The sequence below is a fragment of the Populus alba genome, chromosome 19 (assembly GCF_005239225.2).
Source record: "Populus alba chromosome 19, ASM523922v2, whole genome shotgun sequence".
Classification (NCBI taxonomy): Eukaryota; Viridiplantae; Streptophyta; class Magnoliopsida; order Malpighiales; family Salicaceae; genus Populus; species Populus alba.
In genome coordinates, this window is record NC_133302.1 from 1,619,197 (window position 1) to 1,635,434 (window position 16,238).

At 37.1% G+C, this 16,238-nt stretch overlaps 1 protein-coding gene, 1 long non-coding RNA gene and 1 pseudogene across 2 annotated transcripts in view; 1 reads left to right on the forward strand and 2 right to left on the reverse strand.

Moving 5' to 3' along the window:
* Nucleotides 1-261: 261 nt before the first annotated feature.
* LOC118062692 (BURP domain protein RD22-like) lies at nt 262-1,399 on the reverse strand (annotated as a pseudogene).
* A 2,097-nt stretch (nt 1,400-3,496) lies between these two features.
* The window catches only part of LOC140955096 (uncharacterized), a 14,818-nt gene continuing 2,076 nt past the window's right edge, over nt 3,497-16,238 (reverse strand). The window contains exon 3 of the long non-coding RNA XR_012168818.1: nt 3,497-3,541. This is a non-coding gene — a long non-coding RNA (uncharacterized lncRNA). The remainder of the gene's footprint in view (nt 3,542-16,238) is intronic.
* On the forward strand, nt 14,562-15,807 carry LOC118062691 (uncharacterized). The gene is made up of 3 exons (XM_073406926.1): nt 14,562-14,616; nt 14,838-14,877; nt 14,963-15,807. Exon 3 carries the CDS (start codon nt 15,079-15,081, stop codon nt 15,805-15,807), a length of 729 nt encoding a protein of 242 aa, XP_073263027.1. The 5' UTR covers nt 14,562-14,616; nt 14,838-14,877; nt 14,963-15,078.

Below are 16,238 nucleotides of genomic sequence, written 5' to 3' on the forward strand. Positions count from 1 at the left end.
AACAGCTATGACAGCAGGGAAGGAAAGAAAAGTACATACATGTTAGAAACAGCAACGACAACAAGGCAGCAAACTTATTAAAGCCCTCTGCTGATCCATACCAAGCTTTTACCTATGGTCATGGACTTCGCGTGTGTATGAAAAACATAAAAACAGCGACGACAACAGGGAAGGGACGGAAGTACATACATATTATAAACAGCAAGGAAGCAAACTTATTAAAAGCCCTCTGCCGATCAATACCAAGCTTTTATCTATGGTCATGGAGTCATTTTTTTATTCCTTCTTTGGCACCCAAACGAGAGTATCACTATCTAGAAAGTGACAAACAGCAGGTCCTGGCTTAATTTTTGAGAAACTTGAAAACGCCATATGGTCTGGACTCCAAGCTGATGTGTTGAGGTGGCAAACCGTTACAGCTTTCACTTTTGTGCCATCAGCACCCACTAATGGAACCTCATCAACCTCCGTGTCTGCGATTACATGGCAATAGTGCACTGCATAAGGATATCTCATCTTGTGACACACTGCTGCTTTATGATCTCCAATCATTCTCACTGCGGCTGAAACCGTATACTCTTGCTTCTTGCCTGCTTCAGTCGAGAGTACCCGCACATTTTGGCCAAGCCTTTCAACAGTCAAATCAAATTAATGACTCTAGAGATGTAGCACAATATTTTGTCTTCTCCTTCCATGTTTGGCTCCTCGCATCCTCCTATTTCTTCTCTGATAACCTGAGCCTCTTTTGAGTTGACTTCTAGTTCGAAGTACTTCAAAATATCTGGTATTTTGTCACTCGAAAATGGTATAGACTCTGCGACTTGACGAGGCAAGAAACTAACCTTGGTTCCACTCTCCGTGAAAAGAACTTTCATTTTTTTTACCTGGATGGAGATCGTCGTACTGGTAGAATATGGTTGAGTCAGGGAGGGCAGAGTTCAGGGATTTTTTATCGCCTCTTTTGTAGCCTCGTCTGCTATAAATTATTCTATATCTTCTTACGATAACAATAGCACTTACGTTTTCATTAGCGAATTCTCTGGTGATTGAAGGATAATGACCAGGTTGTAGAAGATATCTCAGGGCTTTTGGCAATGGAGTGTTGGGCAACCTTGAGTACCAATACTTCTCAGTAGGTGGAGAAATATCGCTAGGGAGGAAGGTGGCAACTTTCTTTGGTAAAGGGACATTGTCAGTAGCCACAGCCACTGTCGTGTGGGTTACACCGATGGTATTAGCAGCGGTGGAGAAGCTAATGTAGAGGGAGAGAGTAAGAAAGAAGGGGAGGAGCTGTGCACAAGAATTGGCTAGAGACATTTTTTTGAAGATACTGAAGAAGTGAGCAAATACTATAACAAGTACTTGCCATCTTGCAAGTTGCTTGGTGGGACAAACAAACGAGGACTTGTGATGTCGTCTCTTGTTCTATGCACCAATAATGCTATAATTATCTTTTACAAATGTGTCTTTAATTAGGCATGTGAGTATAGGCGGCCGGATGAATCAAGCAATTCTGCCGACGGATCCCACCTTTTCTTGGCTAGCTTTTCTGCCAAACATAGATAATTGAAAATGAAAATTTTCCAAAATAATTCATTTGATTTGCATTAGTGGGTGCGACATCAGCACCCACTAGTGTCTTTATAAATGAATAAAGAACGAAAAGATGTATATACCATATAGAATTTGAGAAAGTAAATCTCCCTGTTCTCTTATCGCTTGATGCCAAAGAATAAATCATATATCTCCCTGGAATGACAGCTGGTATAACTGTAGAAACCAGACCCCAATTTATTTTGGGCTGATTTTGGCCCGGTTTTCTTTTGGGTCGGGTTTGACCCGTTCGAAGATTTTCTTCAAAGAATTATTTAAAAAAAATATGTGATTTTCTGCAAGTTTGTTACTGCATTTTTATCAATATCGGTTTGTATTTTTATACTGTAAAGATACAAATTCGATATGAAAATATCTAGTTTTTGTCAAGACATCAAAAAATATATAAAAAATAAAAAAATATTTTGTTTTCATGCATACGACCTAGTCTCTCCAAAAAATAAAAATCATCACATTATATTTTCATACAAAAAAGAAAATTTCAAAAAATATATATGTATTTATCATGCACTTTGGCTTTAACAACAAATTTGTTAGAGCCATGAGAACTTGGCCAATAATATTTTAAAAATTCTAAAAAAAATCCTTTTGTCTTCTTTTAGTATCTGGGATTATAAATTTATACGTAAAACATATTCCTGATATTAAAAATATAGTTTTCATATAGATGTTAGAACGGTTAGGTTTTTTCTCGATAAGATAAGGATCTTCTTACTGATGAGGATTTTTCTTGAACCATAAACAGACCAACAAATAGAAATACAATAACACCTTAGCTTTTTATTAGACAATCAAACAATGCAGCTTATCTTAGGTAAAATGTATTTGGGGTGCTAATACATTTTCTTTACGCAATCAGTCCCCGTACCTGATCTCTGAGACCAGTTAAGGTTTCTAGTGATCAAAATACTAGATGACGACTCTTATTTTATTTTTCACCAATAAACGACAACAATTTCTTGTCCCCCTATATTTGCCAGATAGATATTACATTTAGATTTAAAGTGGAACAATTTCGTTGCGATGCCATACACGTGCAACATGCCAAAAAAAAAAAAAAGATAGAAAAAAGAAAAGAATGTAATAAAAAATTAGATATAAAAGAAACATCAAATTTCCAATGATGAAACTTATAGTATCACTAGAAAGATTTTCTATTCAAAGTCAACATTGGAGGTAGCTAGGGGTGTTCACGGTTCGGTTTGGTTCGGTTTCAACCATAAAAACCAACCGAACCAAGTACCTCATATTTTTTAAATTTCAAACCGAACCGAACCGGATTCCGGTTTAAACCGAACCGGATTCCGGTTCGGTTGAATCCGGTTTTGCAGCTAAAAAACCGGGAAACCTAATCATTAAATTAATGGGTTTTTTTGACTTTTTTTTAATGGGCTTAAATTAAATTGGGCTGTTAAATTTTTTTTGTTGGGCTAAATTTATAGGCTTTTTAATCAAAACTCTTTAAAATGTTATAATTTGATTAATTTTGTTATAAGCTTTTTAAATTTATAGGCTATACTCTATGGTAGGATCAGATCTTAAAGTAAGTTGTAAGGCTACAAATACCAGGTCCAACTTCCGCCTAGTGTCCAGAATTTCAAAAGGCCTAGAAACCATGATCCGAGGTCCAGTTCCAAATCCCAACTCTGTCCGTGTCCAAAATCCTCCACAGTGCCAGCTCTGCCACAAACATTTTGTATAAAATGATTGCTTGCATCTGACCACTAGTTCTACAACAAGTACCAGATGGAGACTTCAAATGTCTACCATGAAGTGATATTAACTGGGAATTACTGCTGCGCTTCAATGATGAATTCGGGGAGAAAGACGATTGACCACGAGATAAAAAACACAGGTCAATGACAAGAAACAAATAAATTCGCAGATCGCAGCAACCCAGAACTAACGCTCCAATACCTCGATCAACCTTATTTAAGGATAATAAAAGTTGACGCAAATATTCAAAAAATTTCAGAAGACCGCAACAACCATCTTGCACTTGAATAGACCCACACTACAAGATTTCACAGTTTTACCGACGGAAATATTCCGTCGGTGTGTGACAGAACGTTCGTCGGTAAATTATTTACCGACTATATTACCGACGGAATACTCCCGTCGGAATACCTTTTGTCGGTGATTCCACATTCCGTCGCTATATCCGTCGGTAATAAAAAAACACATTTACCGACGGTTTTACCGACGGCCTGTGCGCGCCAAAAAAAAAAGTTTCCCGCTTGGAATATACCGACGGAATACATTCCGTCGGTGTTATGTAAATACCGACGGACTAACTCCGTCGGCAAAAGTGTCGGTGATATTTCATACCGACCGAATAAATCCGTCTGTAAATTCGTCGGTATTTTTATACCGACGGATTATTTCCGTCGGTGAGTATGTCGGTGATGGGATGGCATACCTCAGACACTGTCCAATGCCGACGGATTTATTCCGTCGGTAAATCCCTGTGTAATTTTTTTTTTTAATTATTTAGAAAAAATAATATAAATTAATAGTAATACAAACCAATTATGCAAATAAAATTTATATTAAGCAACAAAAACTCAAAGTTAAATAATATTCATTACAAAATGAATGTGTTTAAAAAAAAAACAATTAATATAAAGGTGGAGGAGGAGGAGGAGGAGGAGGGTGGGGGTTAGGCGGCCAAAAAGGATTAGGCGCACATGTTCCGCCTTGTGTCATGTTCATGACCATTTGACGAAGCTCTTCATAGGCCGCTCTTTGTTGTTCAGACTCTGCTCTGCGTTGTTCGTCCGCCAATCTGTGTTGTTCGTTCGCCAATCTTTGCTCTTCTTTGAGTTGTGTGTACGCCTCTGATAGGTGATCGCACCTTTGCTGCAAGGCCACAAACTCCTTAGATTGGGAGCTCGATACAGATTGGGAGCTCCCACCGGTTGAAGCAGTACCGGTCGACCGCAACTTGGCAGCGGTAGTGTTGGAGAGCCCGTAAACCCGATTTTTATCGGGTCCACCTGACGATCCAGCCTCCATCCACAAATCCGGATCGAATTCCGGATGGGTCGAAGGATCATCCCCGTATCTCTCCCTCAACCGATTATTATAGGTCTCCTGAAAAAAATAATAATCATATTCAATTCAATAAACATAATAATAACTTACAAAATAAAATGGTTAAACAAACACACCACAAACTGTTGAGCACGGTTGTCAACGAACTGTTGCGTCCCCTTTTGGCGGTCATGACTCCGCACGTGCGTCTCCACAAACAGCTCCATAGGGCTCGGCTCACGTCCAAGAGACGTAGCCTATATATAATGAAAAAAATGTATTAACAACAAATTAATTGAACGATATATTTCATTTAAATTAATCTTACCATCCGTTTCGCATGTGCAGCAAACGGAACGGAGCCGCCGGTGTGCGTTGTAACCGAGCCATGAATTTGCCGATTCCGGTTGCCGGCACCGGACTGTGAGCGTCGAGTGAACCGCTCAGACGTCACGTGCTGAAGATAGTGCGGCCATATATCTTCCGGGATGTATATTGGTTTGAAATCCCTCCAAACCGCAACATCGTTCCAGCCTTGTAACCCCTTATCCCTCGCTGTTTTTTTTTGCTTTTTTCTGGGCGTCATACCAAAAATCACGCAACCTAATTCACGCACGAAAAAATTACATTTCAAAACATAAATAATTATGTAAAAAAAAGTCATATTGTTTTCGATGTTACCTAATTGCCGCGTGATTTTCCCACACCCTCCTCACAACACTGTCATGTTCATCGTCCCAGCAGAATCGATGCTGTATATAAAAAATAATTTTTTAAAATGTTAATAATTTATTTACAATTATAACATGAATTTATAATTAGAAATAAGCTGAAAATTATATATTAACACGAACCTCAAATCTACGAAACCATGCATTGATTTGAGGCATCCATTCAGGATGTCTGGATATCTGACTCCATTGAAACAATGGAATCTCCATCGACGCTTTAAACGCCGATGATATTAATTGGGCGGCCTCAATGTTTGTGAACCTGAAAAGAAATGAAATTAATTTGTGATTACTTCATAAATTATGTTTTAAATTTGTTTTTTTTATATAAAAAAAACTAAAACATTAACAAACTTACATTGAAAGATCGTCCTTCCACTGTGCCCTCGAACTGGCGGGTTAAATTGATTCCGCTTCGAAGGCATGCCGCGTCTGCGATGTGAAACATCGCTGGAAGAGGCAGCATCGGTTGACGGCGCAGGTGGTGTAGGTGCCTCTTCTTGAGAGGCACCTAAGGAAACATCATCATCGCTGCTAGACGAACTTGATTCGACTTGACGACCAGCTCTGGTTTTCATTTTGCGCATCTAAACAATTTTATATTAATAATTGTAAAATAAAATTCAAAAGTTAAAAAAGATACTACCCAAATCCACAAACCTGCAAATATTAACAATAGCCACAACCAATCGAACCAATCTATACTAATTATTCCAACATATTCAACTATTAATCCTAAGATAAATTCAACGTTAACAATTACAATTCACAAATTAATCAATAATTATATTCAAAACAATAAAAAATATAACAAAAAATAAATTCAATAAATTCAACAAATTATACTTCAAAAAATTAACAATTACAATTCAACAAATTCAAAAAATTTCAAAAAAATTCAAAAATTCAACTTTAACTAATTCTAAGTTAAATTAACAATAAACAATTCTAACAACACAACAACAAAAAATATTCAATAAATCCAACAATTAAATTCAATTATTCAACAATTAAATTAACAAATATTCAACAAATTCAAAAAATATTCAAAAAATTCAACTTTAACTAATTCTAAGTTAAATTACCTAATAACAATTCTAGCAACACAACAACAAAAAATATTCAATAAATCCAACAATTAAATTCAATTATTCAACAATTAAATTAACAAATATTCAACAAATTCAAAAAATATTCAAAAAATTCAACTTTAACTAATTCTAAGTTAAATTACCTAATAACAATTCTAGCAACACAACAACAAAAAATATTCAATAAATCCAACAATTAAATTCAATTATTCAACAATTAAATTAACAAATATTCAACAAATTCAAAAAATATTCAAAAAATTCAACTTTAACTAATTCTAAGTTAAATTACCTAATAACAATTCTAGCAACACAACAACAAAAAATATTCAATAAATCCAACAATTAAATTCAATTATTCAACAATTAAATTAACAAATATTCAACAAATTCAAAAAATTCAAAAAATATTCAAAAAATTCAACTTTAACTAATTCTAAGTTAAATTACCTAATAACAATTCTAACAACACAACAACAAAAAATATTCAATAAATTCAACAATTAAATTCAATTATTCAACAATTAAATTAACAAATATTCAACAAATTCAAAAAAATATTCAAAAAAAAAGGGAACGAAATATACATACCTTAATAATGTGTCAAATTCAAAACTTTATCTACATTGCAACAAAAAAAACACCAACACAACAAAAATAAAAACAACTAAAAATAAAATAAAATAAAATAAATTAGAAAAAAAACACATACCTTTTAATATAATGAAGATTTACAACACCAAATCTTGCTAGAGATTAAAGGTGAAAGTGTTTAAGGATTGAGGGGGAAAAAAATGAAAAATCTAGGCTGAAAAACGCAGGAGAAGAGAAGAAGCGGCGGGGAGAAGAAGAAAAAATGAGGCGAAGCGACGGGGGTGGAACTTATAGGTCAATTTTACCGACGGACTCCACCGACGGAATTAACATCCGTCGGTAACAGGTTACAAATCCGTCGGTACAAGGTCAAAATTCCGTCGGTATTTTTCGAATTTCGCCCCGAATTTTTAAAAGCCCTCCAAAATTTTCGAAGTCCGTCGGTAATCTGACAAGTTCAAGGGCGCATTAATTAACGCACTTTGGGAAACGCGCGGTCCGTCGGTAATTCTGTCGGTAAAATGGGTAACCGACAAATTACCGACGGAGCTACGCCGTCGGTAATACCGTCAATGGTGGTTTTATGTTTTCGAGCTTACTGTGAGATGCCGACGGATGTTATTCCGTCGGCATGGCCGTCGGTGATTCTGGCATTTTGTTGTAAATATTTTCGAACTCTCTGTGAGATACCGACGAAAGGTGAGTCCGTCGGCATGGCCGTCGGTGATTGTGGCATTTTGTTGTAAATATTTTCGAACTCTCTGTGAGATACCGACGGATGTTATTCCATCGGCATGGCCGTCGGTGATTGTGGCATTTTGTTGTAAATATTTTCGAACTCTCTGTGAGATACCGACGGACGGTGAGTCCGTCGGCATGGACGTCGGTGATTGTGGCATTTTGTTGTAAATATTTTCGAACTCTCTGTGAGATACCGACGGATGGTGAGTCCGTCGGTGATTGTGGCATTATGCAGGAAAGTTTGTCTTTGTATTGCCTGTTTACCTTCCTACAGAAACTTAACTGATAAACTGTCCATCACATAAACACAATAACCACATTGCTTATACAGTAAATATTTTGTTTTACAAAATACATCATCAATAATCTAAATTACATGAGACAAATGTTTTTACATAGGGCTTCATGTTCATAATTAGTCGGAATTTTCTTCTTCTTCCTCGTCAATTGAATTGTCATCATCTTCATCGCAATCTTCAATATGGATATCATCTTCTTCATCGACATTTGGTTGTCTGCTAGAGCTGAGAACAACATTCAACTCCTCTCCGTCAATATCAACAAGACTATCATCGAGAACTCGAAAATTTGAATTTTCTTCCAATTCAATCGAAGGAGCAACTCGATATGGTTTAACCAACTCACGAACTTGAAAGACTTCATCTCGCACACTTGTGTCTTCGTTCTCATCCTGAACAACCTCGACACGACCCCGTGGTTTCGTTTTTAAAACGGACAACCAATCAACTCTTGAACGATCCTTTCTAAATGAAGGGGTGTATTTGTAATAAACTTGTTGACATTGCTTTGCGAAAACAAAGACATCGTTTATGTTGCGGAGTCTAGCTTTTGAGTTGATTTTGACCAGACCATGGTGCTGATCAACTCTAATTCCTCTGTCCGTCGTGTCATACCAATAGCATTTGAATAAAAACACTTTATTCTGCTCGCTATGATATTGCAGTTCGACGACCTCTTCTAATCTACCATAGTAGTCAACTTCTAACTGGCTACTTGTGGATCCCTTAACACAAACACCGCAGTTGTATGTCTTTCTTCCTTGCCCGTATTCTTCAGTATGGAAAACATATCCATTGACAAAATACCCGTTGTAGCACTTAACTTTTCTTTCAGGGTCGAGGCTTAATGAAGACAATGACTTGGGCGCACTCCTTCCCATTTGATAAACCTTGTAAATATATGTAATTAAATGTACATCAATACACGGTAAATGAACGAGAATCTCGTAATGACATGCATACGTTAGAATGAGTTTGTGATAGTGCTTACATGTGTTCTGAACCATGTGGCAAATTGTTCATCTTGTAATTGAAAGATCTGGGATTCGGTCAGCTGCGAGTTATTGGAGAGCAAATATTGTCGATGTTGCCTGCAAGTGATAATGAGTGTATGATATTACAATATATAATTAACAGTATATTACTGACAAAGTTTAATTACTATTACACATATATAGACTTACTGAATAAATGGTCTCAGCTCATCACAGTTAAATAGAACATAGTTGTGTGCTTGTTTGAATTCTATTTCTGACAAATATCTTCCTCTTACAGCATTTTTAGGTGTGGGTCGTCCAGTATTGGAGAATATTGACAAGTTCCCACTGGAAGGCACTTCACCGCCATCGTCATGCCGTGGAACGCGATTGATTCTTGTTCTCAGATGAGGTTCGAAATAGTACGAGATAAATGTTGATATCTCTTCAACAATATAGGCCTCAGATATCGAAGCCTCAACATGCGCCTTGTTCTTAACCTTTTTTTTTAGATTAAACAAGTACCTGCATTGAAGTACAATTCAAGTATTTTCAAATAAGAAAAACATAGAAAATACTTTAAGATATGAATTCCATTGCAACTGTAATATCTCACCGTTCGAATGGGTACATCCATCTATACTGGACCGGTCCTCCAGCTTTTGCCTCGAACGGTAGATGTATAGGGAGATGCTCCATTGAGTCAAAAAATGAAGGAGGGAATATCATCTCAAGTTTGCATAGTGTCTCGATGATATTCGTTTGAAGCATCTCAATGTGCTCAACATTCATCTTGCTGGAGCATATATCTCTGAAGAAATGACTGATCTCCGTTAGTGCATCCCATATTCCCTTTGGCAACAAATCACGAAAAGCTAATGGGATGAGTGTTTGCATAAACATGTGGCAGTCATGGCTCTTCATTCCATACAATCTGCAGTCCTCTATGTTAACAAGCCTTGATATGTTCGATGCATGTCCATCCGGGAAACGCAGACTCTTAAGCCATTTGTAGACTAGCAGTTGTGCGTTTTTCTCTAACACGAAGCTTGCCCTTGGTTTTGCAACCCGTGACTCGTCATCAACCAACTCCATATTTTTACGGTTATAGTATAAAGCTATATCCAATCTAGCCTTCATGTTGTCCTTTGTCTTCCCCTTCACATCCATGACGGTGTTGAAAATATTCTCAAACACGTTCTTTTCAATGTGCATGACGTCAAGGTTATGGCGGAGAAGATTAGTCTTCCAATACGGAAGCTCCCAAAAGATACTTCGCTTTACCCAATTATGGGTCAAACCAAAACCAGGAAACATTTGCTTACCTGATTGAAGGCCAAACACAATGTCACCGTACTCTGATACAACATGATGCAATTCTTCACCAGAAAGACGCGGGGATGCAACATCTTTTTCAACTCTACCAACAAAGAAATCTTTTCTGTTCTTTCTGAACCTGTGATTAAGTGGCAAGAAGCGACGGTGACAGTCACTGATAGTCCACATCAAAGCCGCCCTCATAAGGAAATTTTGTTTCCTAGATATATCATAAGTCAGAGATCCGGAGGACCACAACTGCGCCAGCTCATCTATCAACGGTCGAAGACAAACATCTATATTCCGCCCCGGGCTGCTTGGACCGGGTATGACAGTAGATAGAAACATGAACTCCGGCCTCATACACATTCCCGGTGGCAAGTTATAAACTGTGAGAATGACCGGCCAACAAGAATAGGGAGCAGCAAATGACCCAAATAGGTTGAACCCGTCTGTACACAACCCAAGTCGAACATTCCTTGATTCAGCAGAAAAGTCAGGATGAACACTGTTAAAGCGTTTCCACGCTTCGCCATCAGAAGGATGCACCATCACACCATCAACGACATCGTGTGTTTGGTGCCATGTCATGTGCTCAGCAGTCCTTGGTGACATAAATAACCTCTGCAGTCTAGGTGTGATCGGGAAATTTCTAAGTTTTTTATATGCCATTAGAGTCTTCCCCCTGCCAGTTCTGGGTTTGTAACGGGAATGCCCGCATGTCATGCACTCGGTCATCACAACATTTTCAAGGTAGTATAACATGCAGAAGTTAGGGCACATGTCAATTTTCTAGTATCCTAAACCGAGGGGTTTCATCATGGACTTCGCAGCATAGAAGTTCTCTTTAAGCCTGTTCCCTTCTGGTAAAATGCTTCTTGCCCAATCAATAATTTTGTCATACCCGGCCTCACTCAACCCGTGATCTGACTTGATGGTGAACACCTGTGCCACAGCCGATAATTTACTGTGGTTTGTGCAGCCATCCCATAATGGTTCGTCAGAATCTTTCAACAAATCAAAAAACCTAGCTGCCTCTGCATTAGGTTCTTCTTCTACGATTGGACATTGATTGACATTATCTTGATTCATTCTCATTGCATCCATAACCATGTTTCTGTAAGGATTAATGTTGTCATTTGCCGCTTCATGCACGTTGCTAGCACTAGAAGTTGACCCAACCACCGTTTCTCCCATTCTCCTATTACTAACAAATACCTCTCCATGTGCATACCAACACTCGTAATCCTCCACAAACCCTTTGTGTAGAAGATGCATCATTACAACATCTGGATGCAGATACTTTTTATTTTGACACTTCCTGCATGGACACCTAATACCGCCTCCAGTAAAATTTCTGGGAATAGATGTTGCGAAATTAATAAAAACCCTGAACCCCGTTACAATAATCCATCCTCCGCAATCCTTGGGGTGAATCTAGATACATCCATGAACGATCATCCATGACTTCTATCGAACCTCTATAAAAAGGACCCATTAATTAAGCAAGCTCTTAATTATTTCAAAAACACAACATGTAATTCGGTAATTCTACAAATTAAATTTTAACAATTTTCAAACAAATACAATCTTACAAAATCTAAAACAAACCATAACAAGTATAAAAATTATACATTCATATACTACAAGTTTGTTTGAGAAATAACAATAAAACATGTACATCTACTAAAAAAAAATAATACATATACTAAAAAAAACAATAAAATTAACATTTAAATGTTAAAATTTTAAAAGATAGAATTACTTACAAAAAATGATAAAATCCGTCGGTAAATCAGAACACGGATGCTGTGACCACAAAACAAATACAACTTGTTGTGCTGAGATGAGAAAAATTCTTGTTTTGGGGTGAGGGGGGGGCTGGTTATTTTGCAGATGGGGAGGGTTAGGATTAGGAAGAAGAAGGAGAAATGGGGGAGAGAGTGTCGGCAGAGGAGCCATATATTAACTTTTGCCGACGGACTTACCGACGGACATTAATACCGTCGGTGAATCCGTCGGCAAAACCGTCGGTAATTCTGACGGGCAATCGACACGTCACCGCACGGACCTGCTGTTCAAATCCATCGGTGATTCCGTCGGTATTTTTAACGGTGCACCCATCACGTCACTGGTACGGATCTGGCATTTCAAATCCGTCGGTGATTCCGTCGGTATTTTTTGACGGTGAATAGGTCCCATCACGCGTACGGGCCCCAGTTTTTAATTTCGTCGGTGATTCTGTCGGAAAAATCACCCGCCAAAACCTCCACGCTACTGCCCGCCCTTTTTTCATTAATTCTGAATTTTCGGTCGGTAATTCGATCGGTAATTACCGACGGAAATAGTCCGTCGGTAATTACCGACCGAATGACCGACGGATATTTTCCGTCGGTGATTTCGGCCGAAAAATACCGACAGAAAAAATTCCGTCGGTATGTCCGTTGGTATTTAGCGATTTTCTGGTAGTGCCATTTGTCAAGTTTTATTGTGTGTCCAAGTTTTATCGTGTCTCCTTTTATTTACAGCGACCTCATCCGTAGCAAAAGAGAGACAAATCATATGATTGCTGTAAACCCACTAAACAAAGAATCAAAGATGAAGATGGAATTTACCTTGTTGTTGTTGCTAAAATAAAGACGCCTGAAAGATGGAGATGGTTTCTAGAAAAGATGGAGATGGAGACGATTTCTGGAAAATAAAAATATGAAGATAAAGATGGAATAGACTTAGAAATTTAGAAATACTTTCAAAATTCAAACCCATAAAATAAAGAATCAAAGAAGATGGAATTTAGTCATTTACCTTACTGTCGTTGCTTCAATTAAGAAGGTTTATGGGAAAGGAAGATTGTGAATTAATTATTAAGGATGGGTTTTTGTTGAAAATGGGAAGGAAGATGAAGACGGCTTTGTGATTGTAAGAGAAGTGAGATGAGAATATATTAGGGTTAGAGAGGGAGTCCAATTAGGTTAACTTAACTATTTATAGTATTTTTTTTTTTAATGGTTTAATGGGTCCAGTTCGGTTGGCTCGGTTTCTAGGTCAAAACCGAAACCGAACCGGACCTGTTAACATTTATGGTTTTTTAAATCGGTTTAATCGGTTTTTACTTTCGGTTCGGTTTTTTTGGTTAATTTTTCTTCAGTTTTGTCAGTTTTCTTGGTTAATCGGTTATTTTGAACACCCCTAGAGGTAGCTATGAGAGTCTATCAAGTGAGCATGTCCTTATATACCTTTAGACTACTAACCGTTGACTTTGAAGTTGGCTTTCCATGGTTTCTATGGATTCAACACCATGCAAATATATTTTTCTACGGTACTTGGTATTTAATTGTCTCAGTTTTGATGTTTCTTTAATGTTTTATTTTTTTTTCTCTTTCTTAATTTTTTTTTTTTTGCCATGTTATTTTTTCTTTCTAGCTATTATATTATTTTATTTATTTCATGCCACTGAATCTTTATAAAAAAAAAAATGTTGATTCCTGAATAAGTAATTAATTTATTTAAGAGAGTAAAAACTTAAAATGAAATTTGTTAGTGACATGCGCAGCACACCTTATTGCGCATATACTAAATGTGGGTATTAGCTTCTATTTAGTTTGGAAATTATTTTTTCAGCTGGTTTGAGAAAAACTTTACTTTCTAGATGCTTTGATACGAACACGTGAAACTTCATGGAAGAATCACCGAAAATCCAAACCTGTTTTCCTGACAAGGGCGTCCAGGATGGTTGCATATTTTAATATTATTTTTTTAAAAAAAATATTGTTTTAAAATTTTTAATTAAATATTATTTTTGCGATTTTTTTAGACCAGCGATCGAGTAATATTAATTTAATTTTTTTTATTTAATTGATATTTAAATTTGAATTAAAATTATATTTATATATATAAAACTCCGAATCATGAAATACTCTAAAACTGAAATATACTGTTATAATTAAAAAACAAAAAACCACCAATCGAAGTAGAATTGACCAGTGCCGAACAAATTACTGGTGTGGTCATGAAAGGCGCTCCATTTCCCCCACAGAGTGTTGCCGTTTTAATTGACCACTGCCGAACAAATTACGGGTCACCCAAGTCGCTCCATTTCCCTCCGCTTAGTGTTGCCTTTTTAATTGCTATCTCCTGTGCAAAATAGTTGAAAACATTTTTCCAGAAAAGCCTTCAGAAAAATTTCAGAATTATCTTGTTTTTGTTCAGAAGAGAGCTTGTAAGTTTTAGTGTAGAGAAGCTATGGATTTTTAATTTATCCCGCTTTCAAGTAGCTAGCCAACGACATGCTTTTAATAATAATCATGTTTGATTCCTTACAAATATTCTTATGGTTAACTGGGAATCCTGTGCTTGATTATGATATTTTCATCTCCTTTAACTTTTTTTTCTTGATTTTTCTTTTCTTAGCATTTATCTAACGATTTGATAATTGTGCAGGCACAGGATGACCGTTTCTGGAACACCAAGAGTGCCAAAGGTCAGTCCCGATCATGTTTCTCTTGACATTGCCAAATTAGCAGAGTCTGTGGAAGGAAAGTTGAAAAGCTTGCGTTCCTTTTCAGATCTGTGTTTCATCTACAGAGTTCCAAAACGACTACGTGAGTTAAATGAAAAGGCTTACACACCTCAAGTAATTTCCATTGGCCCCTTTCACCACGGAAAAAAAGAGCTACAAGAAATGGAAGAGCAAAAGAGACTGTACCTGAGGCAGTTTCTTGAATTGTGCAAGGTAAGTGTGAAGGTTTTCATTGCAGCTATTGCAGAGAGAGAGAGTAGATTGCGTAATTGTTATGCAGAAACCTTTGATAATCTAAGTAAAGAGGAATTTGTGGAAATGGTGTTGCTGGATTGCTCCTTTCTCATCATGTTCTTTCTGAAATCATTTTCCTCTGATATCCAAGGAGCATATAGTGACCGCATATTCAATAAACTATGGACGAGAGAAGAAATACAGTTTGATTTGTGCTTGCTTGAAAATCAGCTTCCATTCTTCATTGTTGAGGACTTGTTCAATCTATCCAAAATACAGCACCATTGTAAGGAGCATTCCATGATAGAAGTTACTCATGATCTCTTGTCATGTAAATGGGATTCATGGGTGCCAAGGGACATTTCGAAGCACTTCAAGGTGTCTAGACCAGAGCATTTTGTTGGCTATCTAGCAATCTGTCAGCGGCCATCACAGCAGATGCAGCCAACTCAACTTACAAATTTAACAATTCCTAGTGTTGCAGAGCTCCATCAAGCTGGAATGAAGTTCAAGTTAGGGTCCAGCATAAACCTACTCGACATAAAATTTGATGACAATAAAGGTACGTTGGAGATTCCACATAAAAATTATAGACGATCATACAGAAATCCTATTAAAGAAATCTCCAAGCCTTTGAGCAATGCCATTGCGGTGTAAATATATATGTATGTGACTACATTACAATGCTCTCTTTCCTTGTCACCTCAGCTAAGGATGTGGAAATAACTCGTTCAGAATGGAATCCTAGAAAATGGTCTCCCTGATAATGAAGCAGTTGCAAGCCTTTTTCCGCAATCTTTCCAAGGAAAATACTCTCGCCATTGACACTTTCTACTATTCTGGTTTAGTTGAAGATCTGAACAAGTACTGCAGAAAACGGAGACACAAATGGAAGGCAGCCTTGAAACAGAAGTATTTCGACAATCCATGGACAATAACCTCTCTTGTAGCAGCTACTGTTCTTCTCATACTCACTATCATGCAAACAGTGTGTTCAATCATTCAAATTGTTTGATTATGCTATTTTCAGTTGTTTTCTATAAATTTACGGTGTATTCTGTAATCGCATCCTATGAAATTACGATGGA